Here is an 18,507-nt window from a genome sequence, read left to right on the forward strand (position 1 = left end):
TATTTTAACACAATATATCTTTATCTATCTGCTACAAATTTCAGTCACAATTATAATGATCATAAAGGTGATTTAAATAACTGGTTTTGAATACAAAGAGTTATTGCAATTCAAAGTAAGCTGTTAAACTAGTTGTAACAGTAAGAATAGCTGCAAAAAAGGACATCATTATACATATAATTTGCATCGTAACAGTTGTAATATTTAACAAGAAATTACCTTTACTTGCATGTTACCTATATCTACTGTATTTTAAAATAAATCCATAGTACAGCTCAGCTGCCTGCATGAAGTAATCAAGACATCTCTTACCTCTGAAACATCTGTCTGTTTTTCAGTCTGTCTAGGCATGCTGAAAAATCAAGAAAATAGAAAAAGTCTTCACTGGGGATTGGTTTTGTTACAACTCTCCACACCCCTGTCAGGTATTGTTGTTGAATGAGGATATGAGATAATTACGATTAGAATCCTTCCCCCTATTTCCCAGCAAATATGGTCTATGATTAAAATTAAAATTATTGTGCTTGAATGGTTACAAATTTACATACAACCTTGTGTCTCAAAAATTGCATTACAGTAACTAGTAGCCTATTTTTATAACTAACCCTGTGTTATGAGTATCTGCTCAAAGATACCTGTAACATGACCCTTTCTTTCTTTTCTAATCTAGAACTTTTTTTTAGTTATCCAGTTGGTTCTTTGTCTACCAAAGGTTTTATTTTCCTTTGCTGTCACAAAACTGGCCCAAATATATTGTACAAAACTCTATGTGATTCTATAATCCGTGCACTAGAGACAAATAATAAAACAAAACGTTCAGGCTGGAAGTGGTTAAACTTTTTTTTTTTCATTGTTTGTCTCTAAATGTCTTATATATCGTCACATGTCATGGAATTCAGCAGGCAGATGTTATAAAAGTTAAAAATGAATGTAGAAGAGCTAAAAAAATAGCCATCTGTGAATTTATATACACACAATCTTTGATGTTAAGCAAATCTTACATTTTCTTTCAAAGTTTATGGACACAATAAACGTTAGTTTATGTTTTTCTGTGTAAGATTTGTATAATCTTTACATAATTGTTCTACATTGATCCCTTATGTTTACAACCCCCCCCCCCCCACCCCAAGAAAAATTGTCAAATGTGTACATGTTCTGCGTGTATTTCATATTATGTGAGCTTTTCAGACTTCAGAAATTTGACCCCCAAGCATCACTTGTTTTTTAACATTGATCTGCCTGTTGTTGAGATACATTTTCAAATCAACAAATCGTTTTCATCTTCAAAAATGTTTTTAAGTTGTATGTAGTTACGGTACGTACATGTCTCAGAAAAGACAGAAGAGGTCTACATGCAGTACATGTGCTTGGGAGTGTCATTATTGAAGAACAATTTGTTCAAAAACACTCAAATAACCTTTTCAACCACAGGATGAGGATGTTTTTTCCTGCGTTAAACTAATCGACACACATGCTATGTACCCTGTACATATGTTCAGTCTCCCCCCAGAACCCGAATACAACGTCACAAACCCTGCAAACGGACTTTCCGAACACGTAATAGGTTATTTTCTTTGCAATCTCATTTTCCGGTCTTCCGGAATGGACTTTTCATTGACTTTTCCATTTGAAAGTGGCACGCTGGTCCTAATTTATATGGGTATATGGCAGAATTATTATATGTTCTTTTAATCTCAGTCATGAAATCTGACAGGAATGATCTGATCCATGAAAATATGTTTTATCTGATATGATAAAGAAGATGTTTTGAAATCAAAAAGAACGAATGAGGTGAATTAGAAATATCTGTCAGAAGCAAATGTGCAGAATCTTATTGCTGTCTCATGGTAAAACAGCACAAAAGATGGTCAAGATGAATTTGGGCTTTGGCTCATCCACACCAAAGGAATAATTTAATAGTTTATTTATTTGTTTATTCAAGATTAACAGTCAGCAATACACCTACAGTATGAGTACCCAAGTAATACAAAGACAACTATCAATAACATTTACATGTAGAAAACCTGAGTAATCACTCAGAAAAAATGGAAGAAATTGGATTTTGCTGCAGTGAAGAGGTTTTCTTAAATAGGAAACAGAAACATCAACTTGCCACATAATTTCTTAAGATGATATGTAGACAGTTATTACACACCCTGTAATGCACAAATGAATATACAATATGAACACATACACACACACACACACACATATAGATACACACACGCCAACACCCAGTGGGGAAACAGTCTGCCTTGCTGAATTTCCACTAAATGTCATGCTAAACATTATAAAAGGGGTGACCCGAACATTTTCCAGAGCATTCAACCTAATAATTGCTCTCTCACTTGCATCTAGCTGACACTCGCACAACAGGTGAGTTTTTTTTTTTCTCTCCTTTCAAGCTGGTTGTATTAATTAGGTATTTGTTTGTTTTCAGCAAGAGAGAAAAAAATTAAGAAAAAAAGAGAAACTTTTTATTGGTGCTTTTATAACCCAAAACTTAAGCTTATTCTTTATGAATTTCTGTTTACTTTTTTTTTTGGCCAGTGTGACACCAGTGTGTGAGATTATTGTGTGTTTTAAATTATGAACAATATTGCATCATCAAATGTAAATCATTTTTTATTAAATTTTAATACTCAAAATATGCTTTTGTTTTGACAGACAAGAGTTTGAATTGTTTTAATCCTTGGATGTTTTAAAGCTAGATTGGTTAAAATGATCACATTTCTCAAACAAACCACTGGATTAATTGTGATTCATTTTACACTTAAAATGGCATTGTAATTCCAGATGATGTGACAGCTTACATAACATTTCATTCCGCTGTAGTTTCTGACAAACTAACACAGCTCAGTATAGGAAAAAGAGACAAGCAACCAAACAGTGTGCTTTCCTAAAGTGCAGTCGCAAATGAGGTCTGTGCATCTTAGTCTTTGGTTTTCTTTCCTGTTCAGAGGCACCACAAAGGCCTTTGCTGAGGAGAAGGATTGAGTTTAAGCACAGACATAGAGTGAAGGTCTCCAGGAAAAGCGCGACAGACAAAGAAAGGTGTGGGAGGTAAAAGAGCCTATCTTCTACAGAGATCCTGCAGTTATGATAGCAATTGCATCATGTATTAGTTAAACTAATGTGTGTGAAATCAATGTTCCATCTTAAAGAGGGATCACCCAGACAACAGATGTAAAGGGTAAGTTACACAACTCTAAAAATACACTTCTTGTGTACCTGAGAGCTGCACATGGGGAGAAAATGAGTAGGTGCAAACATTTCAAAAATAACTTGGTTGACACAAAATACGTTTTTTTTTTTAAAAGGTCACCTCTTTATTCTTTATTACCAAGAGATTAAGTTCTTGTGGCAGCCACATTCAAAAGTAGCGGTTCTTCAATGGTTCTTTGTGGCATCTTTTAGCGAACAATCCGCATTTTAGCAGATTCTTGTGGTGGATTCTTGAGTTGAGTTATACAGTTCTTTGAAGATCTAAATTAGAAATGAGTTCTTCAGGTCTGTATGTTGGTTTAGTGTTCTTTAAAACATCAGTTCATCATGGTTTCAACACAACTAGAAAAACAAACAGTTCTTAAAGGAAGTTGAAAAAGTACTTTGATGTCAGGCATTAAAATCTTTCATGGTTTGAACCGTTATCTTTAAGAATTATAGCATTTAGTTATGAGCTGGTATGTGAAGTTATATGTTGTAAAAATTGATCAAATTCAAACAATGCATCGATATTACTATTCTGAATTATACAACAAGCCAATATATATATTCAAGCTATGTATGATAACCGATACATTTTTTGTCCAAGTAAATAATAATAACAATAAAAAGATAAATCGCTATATATATAGATGCATTTACATGATGCTAGTTAGCCATTTTTACAAGCATGGAAATCTTTCAGGCACTTAACTTGGTACTTACTGTATGATACAAGAGAATGCTCAAGAATAGCACTCTTTAATGCAAAATCAGCTTCGTCTTGCATATCTTCAGCAGTTACCACAGAGGAGATGCCACTTTAATCAATGAATCGATTAATTCTGACCTCCAACAGTAAGAAGCCACGATGGTGGAACTGGGTGGAGCAGGGTGTCCAACTATTAAACACTATCTTTTGACACTTCAGATTAAAGTACAGTTCATACCGCCGATATCCTGGTCTTTGATTCTGATAATATTGTATGTTGTTAACATAAATGAGTGGGTACAGTGGAAAAAAAGTGAGTCAGAATGATATTTTCTATGTTTGTGGGAGAGAATTGAGGCCAGAATTGTCTTCATGTTCCATATCTGTACTGTTAAAAAATATATGTTCTTATTAATTACAAGTTTCAGGTTAAATTCCGAGTGAATGCGAATTGGCTTAATGGCTCACAGCTTAGATCTGAAGATTATCACTTGTGACTATGAATTCCACAGAACAAGGAAACTAAAACTGATTTTACTGAATACTGAAGTTTCTAAAGTGTCGTCATTGTAAATTGAAACTCGCTGTCAGTCCAGGCTATTCTCATATTTTGAGGGATTTTATCTCAGTGATTGGAACTGAGAGAAGACTCTATTCAGACTGAGAGATGAATAATGAGTTTCATTGCCTTGAATAATCCCAGTCTTATCAATATCATCTTCAGGTCGAACTTTCAGAGGAACAAATTAAAAATCAATGCACATTCACTAGGCACAAGATCACAACATTAAAAACTAATCCTGCAAATTACTGGAAAATAACAGCCTTGCATATTCCTGATCTAAGCCTCCGATAATTAGTCACAATGACTACTGATACAGAGAAGGGCAGAAGAGGGTCATAAATATAACGTGCAGCTACTGTTCAAAATATGTTGCAAACGTGGGTAGTTGATAATTTTCAAGATGTTCGAATGTATTATATATATTTGAATTTTTTTTTGCATATTTGTAAAACATTTCAGCACATGCAAAATAAGGCTCTTCTGCTTCTCATCATGTGAAGTTGCTTGTTTGAAAAACCCCCCAGGTGAAAAAAATGTGACATTTATAAGACTGGATGTGGTTAATGTCAAATGTCAATGAGAACTTGAAAACCGCAATAACAATGGCGCTCTAAAATCCAAAGATGAAGGTTTTTTTCTTTCTCAAAGGTTGTATGTAAGGTATGATAAATCCACGGTTTTATGCTTTTAAATGTTAAACAGAAGTTACTGAATTAGATCTGAACACATATCGAAGTACTTCATATATGGGCTGACGTTGGAGCGTCATGGTCCTTTCAGATTTAATAGCCAATCGCATAATTATTTAATCGCTATTTGAGACTTACGAAAGCAATTGACCTGTAGCTATTGATTTGATTGCTTTGAGTTTCTAAGATGAACTGAACTTCTTTTTACAGAGGAAAAATAAGATTAAATCAAATGGTAATATTCTGATGGCTCCTTTTATTTTAAAAAATGTAATTTAAGTTTAGATGTGTCATATTTATATTGTAAATGGTGAGTGAACATGCATATCATTTGAATTGATGAATTGATAGGGTTGAAAGTAAAAAAGAAAATGATAAATGATGATTTATTATCTACGTGTTTCTACAATGATCGAATTACTTAAACTCATATTAACTTCTGTTGAGCATCTTATTGTTTATATAACACTAATCTCAATCTCACAAACAAACATTTTTAATGTACATATTTTGTGGCTATGCTATATTGTAAAATATGTAATATCCTATAGATTAATAAAGACTGCTTGTTTTAGCTGACAAAATCGTTTGCTTCACAGAAAGTTAAAAAAGGCTCTTCAGTTTGTATATAAGGGGCCTACTCAAGGTGAAGTGTGGTTTGTGTTCAGAAAACACCTGCACAGTAAAACGAGAATGAAAAACAACTTCCATACTTTTACCAGTTTTATTCAAATATGTTGAATAAAAAAAATAGTTGTTCTATAGGAAACAAAGCAAAGGTGACTGTATTTACACAGGAAATAGTTTGCGCTAGGGCTGATTCCTTTCGCTCTTAGTACTCAGTAGTACGATAGAGTAAATAAACTAAACTCTTTTATATCTTCATATTTCTATATAGGAATGCTTCAAAATGGTGCTGGAACACACAAAGGTGGAGATAAATGGAGTAGTCGCCAAAATCAGTACCAAGAGCAAGACCGTTCTACCTTTTCCAGCATGCAGATGAAGGCCAGAGGAAGCAGTTCATCTCTGATCTCATGCAAACCCATGGCTACAAAGGTAACGGACTGGAAACTGACATATTTCTGTATTAATGCACAAATAATAATATTAAATATATGAACTAAATGATATATTTATATATGAAGGTTAATGTTGATTCAAGTAATCCTGCCCGAAAAAAGAAAAAAAAACGAACTTTTCAGCTCAAGTAACACATTGTACTGAGAGAATGAGTTCTGTAACAAACCTTAAAATGTATCTTTTTCCAAGGCATCTGTTGCCTCGGACAGTGATTTCAGAGGCTCTGGTTCATCTCACATTCAAACGTCCACTCTACAACAGCAGGTACAGTTCAGTCAGAAAAGGTTTCACTTCCCTTGCAACACCTTACCTAAGAATAAAGGGTTTAAAAGAATATTGTCTTTATCCAGCCTGCCAGAGAAATCACAAGCAAACATCTCAGACAGCACAGACCATCAGTACTACGCAAAGGCAACCAGCCGTTCCCACAAGGTACTGGTACTGCAGACTTTATCAAAACAAATGAATTCATTTATCTCTGACACTGAACTCTTGATAATGCTCCACAGCTTGTGGTGTTCATGACTGGGTTGTGGACACTGTGTGTAAGACAGAACCTGACAGTGACCTGTCAGACCCCGTGCCACTTTACACCAACCAATCTGAAAGTCCTCCGCCTGACAGCACAGAGCATACTGGGAAGTGAGTATCTGGTTTGAGAACATAAACACACAAACAAATAAATAATGCCTGTATGGTCTCGGTTTTTGTGCTAAATGAAGCATTTATGGTTATCTCTAGGCATGCATACAGTCTTCCAGGTGACTTTCTGTGTGTTAAAGGACAATGTGGATGGCCTGGGTGCTCAAAGAGCAGAGAAGTGTTCAAAGAATATGGACATTTCTTAAAGTGAGACAGTTATGGAATTACAAATATCATTTACTAAATCCAACAATACCTGATATCTGTATATCCCATAATCTAGACACCTTTCTACTGACCATGCTCCTGGGGACAGAAGTATAGCCCAGTTTAGGATGCAGAAAGACAAAGTACAATACATGGAGAATCAGGTATGCAACCCCAGTGCTCAAAAACAATGCTTTTTTTCTATATTAAGCCAGCTTAACCAATTTAATATGCATCGCAGGAACTAATGATATATAATATATCATAAGAACTGGATTATATAAGGATGCCTGTTTATGGCCTTGCATTATCTTTCTTATGTGAATGTTACTGTTAGTTGATTGCCGAGAGACAGAAACTACAGGCTATGCAGCTACACCTATTTGACGTCAAATCTACCTCTGAGGTAAGCTCTCTTGTATTAAATTAGTTCTGAAATATATAATACATCTAAATAAGTGGTCCAATATATGCTGCTTAAGAGAGGGTAATTGGCGGCTAGTTGCTGATAATCACAGAGTTCATAAATATGTTTGCAGCCGCCCATAAATCTTGGAAGAGTTACAAGGCAATTGCTATTTTAAGATACACTGTTAGAAATGTCTGTAAATTTAACAGTACTTAACTGTAAAATGAACTGTATTTTACTGTAGGACAGTTATACAGCATATTACTGTATTTTAAAGTTACATTGTGGGGAATACCCTCTTGGCGACACTAAATTACAGTATTTTTAATTTACTGTAAATCTAAATACAGTAAAGAAAAAATGAGCGCGAAACCTGACCAATCACAGATCAAGTTTTATTTCCTGCTTGGAGAAAGAAGAAAACAAGACACACAGATGCGAAAAGAACCAGTCAGATGCAAAGGTGTGTACAAATATTACTTCTTTTACTTTAAATATATTATATCTTTGGTTTAACTAAATATTAAAAAAAAAAAACGCTGCCACTGAATGGCGCGCAGTCACCTCACATTTATGTTGTGAAGAGAGCTAGAGAGAGTTGTGGTGACACTGTGCAAACATTCATATTTCTTCCCTTTCTTTCCCTTTTCTGAACGTTTCACCGTCTCTGCCTTGGGTTTGACCACTCCAGGAGCTGGTGAGTGTTCATGTGAACTGTTAGCCGAACAACAAAGCTTTCGTGGATTATCTTAAAGTCAGTCTGATTTTTTCCTGCTATTATCGCTTGCTGTTAACTGATTACACCATATAAATGCACGTCATGCTTGTAGTGCTAGAGTAAAACCCGCAATGTTCGTGTCGTGTGCAAACACTGGCGTCTCTGTGGAGACATTATACGCCTTTATTAATCATGACAAAGGGCATAAAAACACGGCGAACTTAAGGTTTTCGTGTGCAGTTCCTGAATGCCCATACACTTTCCAAAGCCTCTCCGCCCCTCAGTCTCACATTTAACGTTACCGCAAACACCGAAATCTAAAGTTAAGGAAACTAAACAACCAAGAGAAAAATATGTCTACTTCAAATGTAACATTTGTTCTGTACATCAGCATCGGGAGAAAAACATTATAATCTCGTTCGCGAAAATGCGCCGCAAATGGCACAGGGGACCCCAATAAGTGACTAACGTTAACCCGACTGTGTACATCCAATGCGCGATCAACGGCTGTCCGAATTCACTCACTCGTTTTCATTCACAGCTTCAAGTGAACTGTATTAGTGGACTAATGTAGAAATGAGTGCATGAGTGTTAAGGGGGCGATTTCGGATTTAGCCAACGTAATTTCCTCATTATTTTAACCTGGGATGTTCTCGTGAGTACGCAGCATGGTGTCTATCAGCTTAATAGCTGTTCTTAGGACATAAATGTCTTATTATTGCTGTTAACATAACTGTTGCAAATAAATACATTTTATACAAAAAAGTTTTCGTAATATGCTTTATTTATCTGTGTGTGTCTCAACTTTAAACTTAGCTGTTTCATCTTTGGACCCTACATTACCTTACATTTCTTACCTATGAAACTTATTTAAACATAACATTACCATTTTTTTGCAATGTTACTAATGTATAAATTAATATCTTACCCTCATGTTCTTTTTACATTTTGTATTTTGTATATAAAGTTGTATGTCATAAACATGTAATCTCTGTATTTTTGCTAGAAAACAAAAGTAGACGTTGAGTACTAAACATGCTCCATCCGGGTTCGTCACATATTGGGTCCCCTGGAAATATTTCCTTTGTGTTCTGTGCCATTTGCAGTGCATTTCTGTATTTGGTTGTGTTGTGAGTATTTGGTTGTTTTGTTAGACATTGTTCACATCAAATGATCTAACTTTTTTTTTTCTGTTATGTAAAGGTTGAATGTTAACCCTGACAACAGCAAGTGCTCCTCAAAGCTCCAGGTCATCAAAAGAAGTGGGAAGATGGTGCAAAGGAAGAACTCTGGTCTGAACCCTCATGTATCCTCCTTCATTAAAGGGATAGTTCACCCAAAAAATTAGTTCACCCATTAATAACTCACCCTCATGTCGTTCCAGTGAGACCTCCATTTATCTCCTCAGTCCCTCCATTGAAGCTGTGTGTACGGTATACTGTCCATGTCCAGAAAGGTAAGAAAAACATCATCAAAGTAGTCCATGTGACATCAGAGGGTCAGTTAGAATTTTTTGAAGCATCGAAATTACATTTTGGTCCAAAAACTACGACTTTATTCAGCATTGTCTTCTCTTTCGTGTCTGTTGTGAGAGAGTTCAAAACAAAGCAGTTTGTGATATCCGGTTCGCGAACGAATCACTCGATGTAACCGGATCTTTTTGAACCAGTTCACCAAATCGAACTGAATCATTTTAAACGGTTCGCATCTCCAATACGCATTAATCCTCAAATGACTTAAGCTGTTAACTTTTTTAATGTGGCTGACACTTCTTCTGAGTTCAAACAAACCAATATCGCGGAGTAATTCATTTACTCAAACAGTACACTTACTGAACTGTTGTGAAGAGAGAACTGAAGATGAACACCGAGCTGAGCCAGATAATGAACAAAAGATTAAAAAAGTTAAAAAAAGTTAAAAACAGCTTAAGTAATTTGTGAATTAATGCGTATTGGAGACGCGAACAGTATAAAACGATTCAGTTTGATTTGGTGAACTGGTTCAAAAAGTGAACCGGATATCCAGACTGCTTCGTTTTGAACTCTCTCTCACAACAGACCCGGAAGAGAAGACAATGCTGAATAAAGTCATAGTTTTTGCTATTTTTGGACCAAAATTTATTTTCGACGCTTCAAAAATTCTAACCGACCCTCTGATGTCACATGGACTACTTTGATGATGTTTTTCTTACCTTTCTGGACATGGACAGTAGCCTGACTACGTCAGACTTCCTACTTCCGCTCAATTTCATTTCGCTTCTGTACTCAGTCTGATACAGCGTCAGAGCTTTCTGTTTGCCACCGGTCTGAAAACAGCCGGGCCAATCAACGAACAGAGGGCTGGCTGAGAGCCGTGACGTAGATGCTAAGCACCAAGTTTTAAATTGTAGGTTAGAGAAATCGAAAACCGAAACGACCGCGGAAATTGGAAACGAGACACGGGATGCAATTCGCTCTGTTATGGAGAACATTCAACTCTTTTTCAAACTGAAGCCAGAACTAGAAGAGTGTTTAACAACAGGTTTACAGTGGAAGTTCAATCATAGATTTAAGTTCGATGCATGATGTCTGTGCTTCGATGCGGCTGTACAGGCGCATAACATACGTCATAACTAAACGTATCTGATTGGCTTACGGGTAACCAATGATTTTAAACTTCAGACAAGCGCCCCCTAGCGAGAGAGAAAACACTTCTCTATTATGCCATTCCAGACTCTGTCTACGAAGCAAAGTGAAGTAGCAGAGTCTGGTATTACCAGGCTACATGGACAGTATACCGTACACACAGTTTCAATGGAGGGACTGAGAGCTCTCCGACTAAATCTAAAATATCTTAAACTGTGTTCTGAAGAAAAACGGAGGTCTCACGGGTTTAGAACGACATGAGGGTGAGTTATTAATGACCTAATTCAGATTTTTGGGTGAACTATCCCTTTAAGGAGTTTCTGGATTTCAGATGGCAAAACTATTAAGCTACCAAGAGCAAATACATTCTACACAGGAGTTTTCTGAATTTGTAAATTTTTAAGATTGTTCTTATGACTGAATCTGTTCATGTCTGTTGTTTTAAAATGCTCTTAATATGAAACTTTTATGTATAAATGAAATGTATTCAAGTTTTTGGAAAACTGAAAGTACTATCTGCAAGAATATTAAAATGTTATTTCAAGTATTACAATTTAACTATTAAACCAATAAAAGAAGTTAAACAGTCTTTTGTTTCTTTTTATAGTTTTTACTACTGAGACATGAGACCTGTTGAAATACAATAATTTGTACAGTTCTACAAGACATAATAAAAGTGAACAAATTACAGTTAATTTCACAGTGTAAAGTAATATTTTATTGTATTAAAATATATAAAAAGGAGAAAAAAACATTTGTGTTTTACAGTAAAAAATATATTACTGCAAATACATTTACAGCAAGTTAAATGGTACTGTAAATATGAATACAGTATTTTTACTGTAAGTTTAATTTACAGTAAGTTACTGGCAAACTGCTGCCAGTAAGTTACTGTAATTTCTACAGGAAATTTTTTACAGTGTATGTAATAAAAATACACATTTACAAGTGGAAAAAAATCTTCCCAGCAAGCTCAGGGGGAGGGAATTCTCAGGAAAAAAAGCTACAACAATTGATCTACACTCCTTAGTTAAAAACAAACAATTATAGTGCCATTTAAAGGGAGTCAGGAAAAAATTGTAGGTTTGGAAAGTATGCACCATACTACAATCATCTTCTGCTGGCCAACCGCCAAGCATACTGCTGAATGGACTATTATCATGATTTGTAAGTGGATTATGGCTTTGTCTTCACACCAGTTTATTCTTGCGACAAATGCAAGGCCATCAGTCTGCTAGCTAAAGCAGACCTGAAATTAGGTCACACTAGACAACAGTGATCTTTAGCTAGTCTACAACAGTAAACAAAAAGGGAGCATTAGAAAAGCTAAGACAAAACCCTGTGTGAATGAATCAAATTATTCCATAATTACAGTGGGATCTGTTGATGTTCTGGTTGTTATTTGAGGTCAGATTTGACCTGATTATAGGGCTTGATGAAAGTCAGATGGCATTCTATGTCAAGATTATATATTGATGTAATTCTCTCCTTCTGATCTTAGGATGGTAACAGTGTGGAGAAGTCAGGACATCTGTCAGAACTCCTGCAACCTGCAGCATGTCAGAGCGCAAATGGTGTCTATGACAGTGACAGAGCGGCAGCTGAAGCACTAACACAAGGATACTGGCAGATCTCTACCTCACAAGTTATACCAGGTCAGCCAGCACACCAACATTTGTTACTATTAAAATTATACTATACAAAAATACTGGTTCTGATTACAAGTCATTCGTATTTCATCTCCACACACAATACTACGGTATACGATGTAATTATTTTCTTCATGCGTTTTGTTTTCTTTCTTTTCTGGCAATAGGGATTATCCCCAGTTTTGAGTATTATAAGTTCACAAACATGAGGCCACCTTTCACCTACGCCTCCATGATACGATGGGTAAGTACAGCTGAATTGAACATCCTGTATATTACCTTTTCATTTCCTGCCAGTCACATAAAAGCTGTCTTTTATGCTAGGCGATACTGGAGTCTCCAGAGAAGCAGCTTACTCTGAATGAAATCTATCACTGGTTTACCCGCATGTTTTTCTACTTTCGTCACAATACTGCCACATGGAAGGTATGAGATGCGCTGTTTGTATTGTAAACCTATTATATTTATCATTCCATGACTCACTGCACACAAGCCAATCCTGAAAGCCACAGCCTCTGATTTGTAGACCAGAAAACTTTCACAGCTTGTATGTTAATGACAGAAAGTGATGATCCGACTGTGAGATTACAGTGGTTTTATGTTAGGACTAAGTGAATCTTATTCTTCCTATTAGAACAAGTCATTGATGTGTCTCTGTCTGTGTGTAGAATGCTGTTCGGCATAACCTCAGTCTTCATAAGTGCTTTGTGCGCGTTGAAGGAAGAAAAGGTTCTGTTTGGACCGTGGATGAAGAGGAGTTTCTGAGAAGAAAAGGACAGAAGTTTCACAGGTAAACTGTCTTTCCTTCTTCATAGGGGTGTCAGTAACATTGTACTTTCCTGATGCTTGTCACACTCCTGGTGGATTGTTGGTTGTATGTATAAATACAATAAATTAATTTTAAAATGGCAGAGTAGTAAAGGTTAAAAATAACACTTTGGCTCTTTGGAGGGATCTAAGTGGATCTATCGTTGAAGGTGGGAGAATCATAAGAGATTATTTATTGCAGTTGCACCACTTTTTCCTCCAGGGATCAGGATATGGGCTGGATGGCACCTTTTCACGTGTTTCCTGTGACTCCACAAGGTGAAACTTATCAGATGCGAGGCCCAAATGGACTCTCATGAAGAGATACAATCAACCAGTAACAATATCAACGACTTTAGTAAGAATGATAAATATTATAATAGTTTAAAATGGTGGTTTTAAACATATAGCTGGCAGTCTGTTTCAGACAGTTTTTATTTTTATTTTTTGGAAAAAATAATTTTGTAAGGAATTATGAAGTTTGCATAATCCAAAGATAAAGTTAAGTAGTGGGTGTTCAGCAAACTTTTCACTATCCTTCTTGCTTTTAAATGTACTGATTAAAAAGTACAAGACGCATTTTTTATAAAGATTAAAATTGTACAACAATAATGATACTAAGGGCATCTGTATGTAAATACATTTAGTATGGTACTTAATTTAATATTGCTAATTGTTCTTAAACAATAACTGTACATTTTCTCTCCTTGAATTAATGTCTTAAAATATGTTATTCAAATAAAGGTCCAAACTGAAACGGAATCCAGGATTGTAATACTGTTATTCTGGTATAGTACACAATGTCAAGTTCTGCTTCTTATAAACTAAAATAATAATTCAACACCACCTAATCAGAACTCTTTCAGTGCGTAAATGCAACGCAATGGTGATGTACTCCATGCTCCTGCTCGTCACCAACTGCAGTACACCGTCTACGATTGGCCGAGATATTTTTGCGCGCTGCATTTCAGCCAATCAGAGCTTTGTTTTCGCGCTCGTATGCAAAGCCTCAGATAAATGGCGAACGGAAGGGCAAACTGTAAACAAATACAACAGAACTAGACATTTTTAGACGGATTGTGACTTTTAAGAGAAAAGTAACTCTATATTACGAGTGCTGTGTGTACATACAAACGGAAATATTCGATATGCGACAGTCAGCGAGAATTTAAACTAGCCTCATTGAGCGTTAGGAAGCTATCTAGGCCTGCTGACATTTGCGCAGACTTGGAATTTGGTATTGCTGTAATGCGAACGCGGGCTCTGGATAGAGACCCGCACAGTTATCTCAATTAGCATTTAAAATTTGTTTTAAAATCATCTTATACGTCTGACAAAGTTACAACTAGGCAGTACCATGAGTACAAACTCGGACAGCGGTCAGCCGTCCGAAACTAACCAGAGGAAAAGAAGTGCAAGTCCAGGTGGAGAGTCTGACTCCACGCTTCCCAAGCAGGCGAAAGTGAGTGACGAGGAACCAAGGAATGACTCTCGTGAAGATGCAGAACCTGAGAAAGTTGGCAGTGACGAGCCAAAACACGGGTCTGAGCATCCTGAAGACGCTAAAGAGAAGAACACGGTGGTTGTGAATGAAGCAGACGCGCAGGAGAGCACAGGACAGACTAGTGAAGCTGAGAGCGAGCGCCAGGCGTCAGATTCAGCTGCCATCGCCGCAGCAGAAGCGCTTGCCAGTCTGACCGGTGGAGACGCGGACGAAGACCGTACTAAAGAAATGCCCTGTTCTTCTAAAACAGCGAGCCGAGAGAAATCAAGGGATAAGTCTAATCGTCCCAGTTGTTCTCAGAGCGAGAGAACGACGGAGGCAGCCGCGGCTGACAGCTCCTCATCCCTGCTGCTCTGCGAGGACAGAGAAGATCCAGAGCAGGCTTCGTTCGTGGATGATGATGAAGAGGACGAGGATGACGACTCCCTTCCTGGCTCTTCCTCCACGGCAAGCTCCTCTGTCGCCTCTGATAATGAGGATAACGAGGACGGAGAGTGTGCCATAGTGTCGGTGAAGATGGCCCCGGAGGTGCGGCAGTCCGTGGCGCTGCTCGCTCAGGTGCAGATGCGGCTGGACGCGCTGGAGAAGAAAGGCGCGCGTCTGCATCAACGCCTGGAGATGAAAGTGAGCCGCCAGCGACGCCCTCACCTAGACCAGCGCAGCGCCATCACTCAAGCCATCCCAGGATTCTGGGTCACTGCTGTATCCTTTAACAGTGTGCGTGGCGTTCAGGACAACTTAATAAGTGTCAAGGCCTTTGAAGTTAAGGTTTGAGCTGACGTCTATATAGTTTACCCAGAAATGGAACATTCTGTCATTAAATACTCACCCTCATGTCGTTCAAAACCCTTAAGACCATCATTCATCTTTGGAGCATAGATTAAGATATTTTTGATTACCTTAAATAGACAGTAATGGAACTAGTACCATGTTCAAGGGCCAGAAAGGCAGTAAGGACATTGTTAAAATAGTCCATGTGACATCAGTGTTTCAATCTTAATATTAAGAAGTTATGAGATTACCTTTTTGTGGGTTTGGAACAACATGAAGGTGATTAATGACAGAAATTAAATTTTTGGGTGAATTATCACTTTAATTGTCACCAAAGATCATACTTGGGGAGTGTCACAAATGGGGAAAAAAGGGAGACGAAGTACATGGGGCCCACAATGTTTTTCTTTGGGATTTTGAGGGGGCCCTATAGCAAATTCTGTTCTATTGGCCCAGAATCCCTAGAACTTTACTCATCATACTCAAAACTCCTGTTCATTTTGTTTTTCCATTTGTGTCAAATGGGTTTCAACCAAATGATTGTGGATTCCAGATCTTTGTCTTCATTTACGTAATGTGCACTTAACTTAAAGCCAATCAGCTTCTGAATCACCCACATCTATCAGCGCAAATCGATGAGACTGACGAAGATGCTCTAAGCTACATGACTAATTTAGAGGTAATACATTTTTTCAGTTTTTCTTTTTCCTATTTTCAATCTAAACTTGCAAACGATCTATGTTTTTAATATGCTCATCATTCGACAGATTGAGTCTTTCAAGAACAACAAACTTGGTTACCGCATCTGCTTCCATTTTCGGCGAAATCCCTTTTTTCAAAACAAAATGATAGTGAAGGAGCTTCATCTTGGTATGGGAGGTGAGCTGACCATTATCACAATACCCCTCTTTTCATGAATGTGAAAAGGATTACTCTGGGTTACTTAAAAAAAAATTCTGGGTACAAAAAAAAAGGTAATTGTGCTTTATCTGTATGTGCTTTCCTTTTTGCTCAGGGTCTCCGGTGTCATTCTCAAACCCAATTTTGTGGCACAGGGGGCAGAATCTGGTCGGTAGTGGAGAACCACGTCGAACATCACGGGGAGTTTACCAGAGCTTCTTCCACTGGTTCAGTGACCACAGCAACCCAGGAAGGGATGACATCGCACAGGTACATCTCTCATGTGGTTAGGTGCAGGAGGAAGGGCTGTATAAACAGGCAATAACAAAATCCTTAAACATAGTAAAAAAAATGATGAACTCCATTCCCTTGGCTCTAGATCCTGAAAGATGACCTGTACAGAAACCCTTTGAGGTACTATCTGACTCCACTCTGGGAGCCACGAGAGAATGGCAGGTAATCTCTAGCCTGAAACATCCAGATTTTTCAAATTGTATTTGTGTTTTTGTTTTTAAACCAATTTCTGTTGTCCAGCAGCGGTCCCAAACCTCAGGGCAACAATAATGGAGACGAGTGTGTGATCATCTCCGATTCAGATGAAGATGAGGAGAAGAGCCAAAACTTGGAGCAAGAGGATGAGGATGAAGATGATGACCAAGTCGGAGGTGAGGTTTTCCTTTTCACAATCAAGTCATGTTGTATAATGTAGAGCTTTTCTAATGTCTTTCAAATCAATAAATAAAACTGATCCCCCCCCCCCCCCAAATCATCATGACTAATCATATTCTCTTAGGCTCAGAAGAGAATGACAGAGATGAGGGGGAATCCTCCTACGAGGAGAGAGATGAAGAGGAAGTGGATGTTGAGGAAGTAGAAGAGTCACGTGACTCCAGCGGCTGTGAGGTCAAAGAGCAAGGACAGGAAGAGGAAGATATTGATGTAGATGAAGAGAAGAGTTAGGAAACCGGGTTGTCTGGGTTGTCTTGGTTTCTTTTTATGCAGAATAGCATCATTAGAATTTTCTATGATCTGTTTTACTGATATCAGTTCCTGCATAAATTAAGAGTGTTTCAAATAACAAGTGGTTAATGATGCTTAATGATCAGGGTTTAACTATGTCTTCATTGTAGATGGTACTTTGTGTACATTAAAGATGATGAATTTTCAAATTCAATGTGTGCACTCCTCTGAAAACATGTTTTCCTTAAGATGTCATCACATTTTACACTTGTAAGTTTGCATTTATAGATTTCATAGGGCTACTGATACCCATAAGACACTTGTTTATCTCACGATGGACTGTTTAAAGCTTGAGGTTATAGACTGCCCTTAGTTTAGTTTTTGACTGTATGCAGTAGCATTGTCTGTCACTTACAATCATGACCATTTCTAAACACACCATACTTTTCTGTTTGGATGTTTTACAGGCCTAATCATGTTTTTCAGTCATTGCTGTAATATTTTTGGTTAATTGCTGTTTGTGTTACTTTTTTATCCTCATCTACAGAATTCTAACACCATGAAATTAACATTTCCTTGCCTTTTTATTGTTCACAAACTCTACCACCACGTGTTGCTTATAAGGAGAAAGGTCAAACATTCTGAAATGCACTTCATTCTGAACCAAAACTAGATAACTCAGGGATGTTTACTCTTTCATCCTCCTTATACTGTAGATGTGTTTCCCTTCATGAGGTCCATTTCCTCCGTTTTGTGTCATTAATACATGACATCTTTTGTTTATTGATGAACCTTTAAATAATTGTAGTTTATTTCACTTTGTTTATAGAAGCAGATTAAATCCTGACACTTGGTACCTCTTGCCGTGGTGATCATGTAATCCTTAAAACTACTTTTGTCATGTCTAGAACACATGCACATTACCATTTATTCACTGCAATGAATAACAATTGTAATGTTATTTAAATGAGCGAAATATTGGCAAGGTCATCTAGTGTGGTGTTTTTTCCCCCTTTTGACAGCATGATGTGTGCACTCAGTACTCAAACATTTGTGTCCAGTT

General features: G+C 37.1%; 2 protein-coding genes across 3 annotated transcripts; both read left to right on the forward strand.

The window, feature by feature from the left end:
• Positions 1-2,227: 2,227 nt before the first annotated feature.
• Positions 2,228-14,071, forward strand: LOC113107273 (forkhead box protein P3-like). Its single transcript, XM_026269657.1, has 14 exons — positions 2,228-2,376; positions 2,961-3,063; positions 6,069-6,229; positions 6,443-6,517; positions 6,604-6,685; positions 6,763-6,895; positions 6,995-7,102; positions 7,179-7,266; positions 7,440-7,508; positions 12,355-12,508; positions 12,670-12,746; positions 12,827-12,928; positions 13,171-13,292; positions 13,533-14,071. Exons 3-14 carry the CDS (start codon positions 6,071-6,073, stop codon positions 13,627-13,629), a joined length of 1,266 nt encoding a protein of 421 aa, XP_026125442.1. The 5' UTR covers positions 2,228-2,376; positions 2,961-3,063; positions 6,069-6,070; the 3' UTR covers positions 13,630-14,071.
• Positions 14,072-14,286: 215 nt separating this feature from the next.
• LOC113107272 (putative testis-specific Y-encoded-like protein 3) lies at positions 14,287-18,300 on the forward strand. Of its 2 annotated transcripts, none has more exons than XM_026269655.1 (7): positions 14,287-15,515; positions 16,186-16,263; positions 16,352-16,463; positions 16,600-16,754; positions 16,864-16,940; positions 17,019-17,149; positions 17,278-18,300. In XM_026269655.1, exons 1-7 carry the CDS (start codon positions 14,667-14,669, stop codon positions 17,442-17,444), a joined length of 1,569 nt encoding a protein of 522 aa, XP_026125440.1. In that variant the 5' UTR covers positions 14,287-14,666; the 3' UTR covers positions 17,445-18,300. The 2 variants fall into 2 exon arrangements, with proteins under 2 accessions (XP_026125440.1, XP_026125441.1); XM_026269656.1 differs by having other exon boundaries at positions 17,022-17,149.
• The last annotated feature ends 207 nt before the right edge of the window (positions 18,301-18,507 follow it).

Source organism: Carassius auratus, chromosome 8, assembly GCF_003368295.1.
Source record: "Carassius auratus strain Wakin chromosome 8, ASM336829v1, whole genome shotgun sequence".
Taxonomy (NCBI): domain Eukaryota; kingdom Metazoa; phylum Chordata; class Actinopteri; order Cypriniformes; family Cyprinidae; genus Carassius; species Carassius auratus.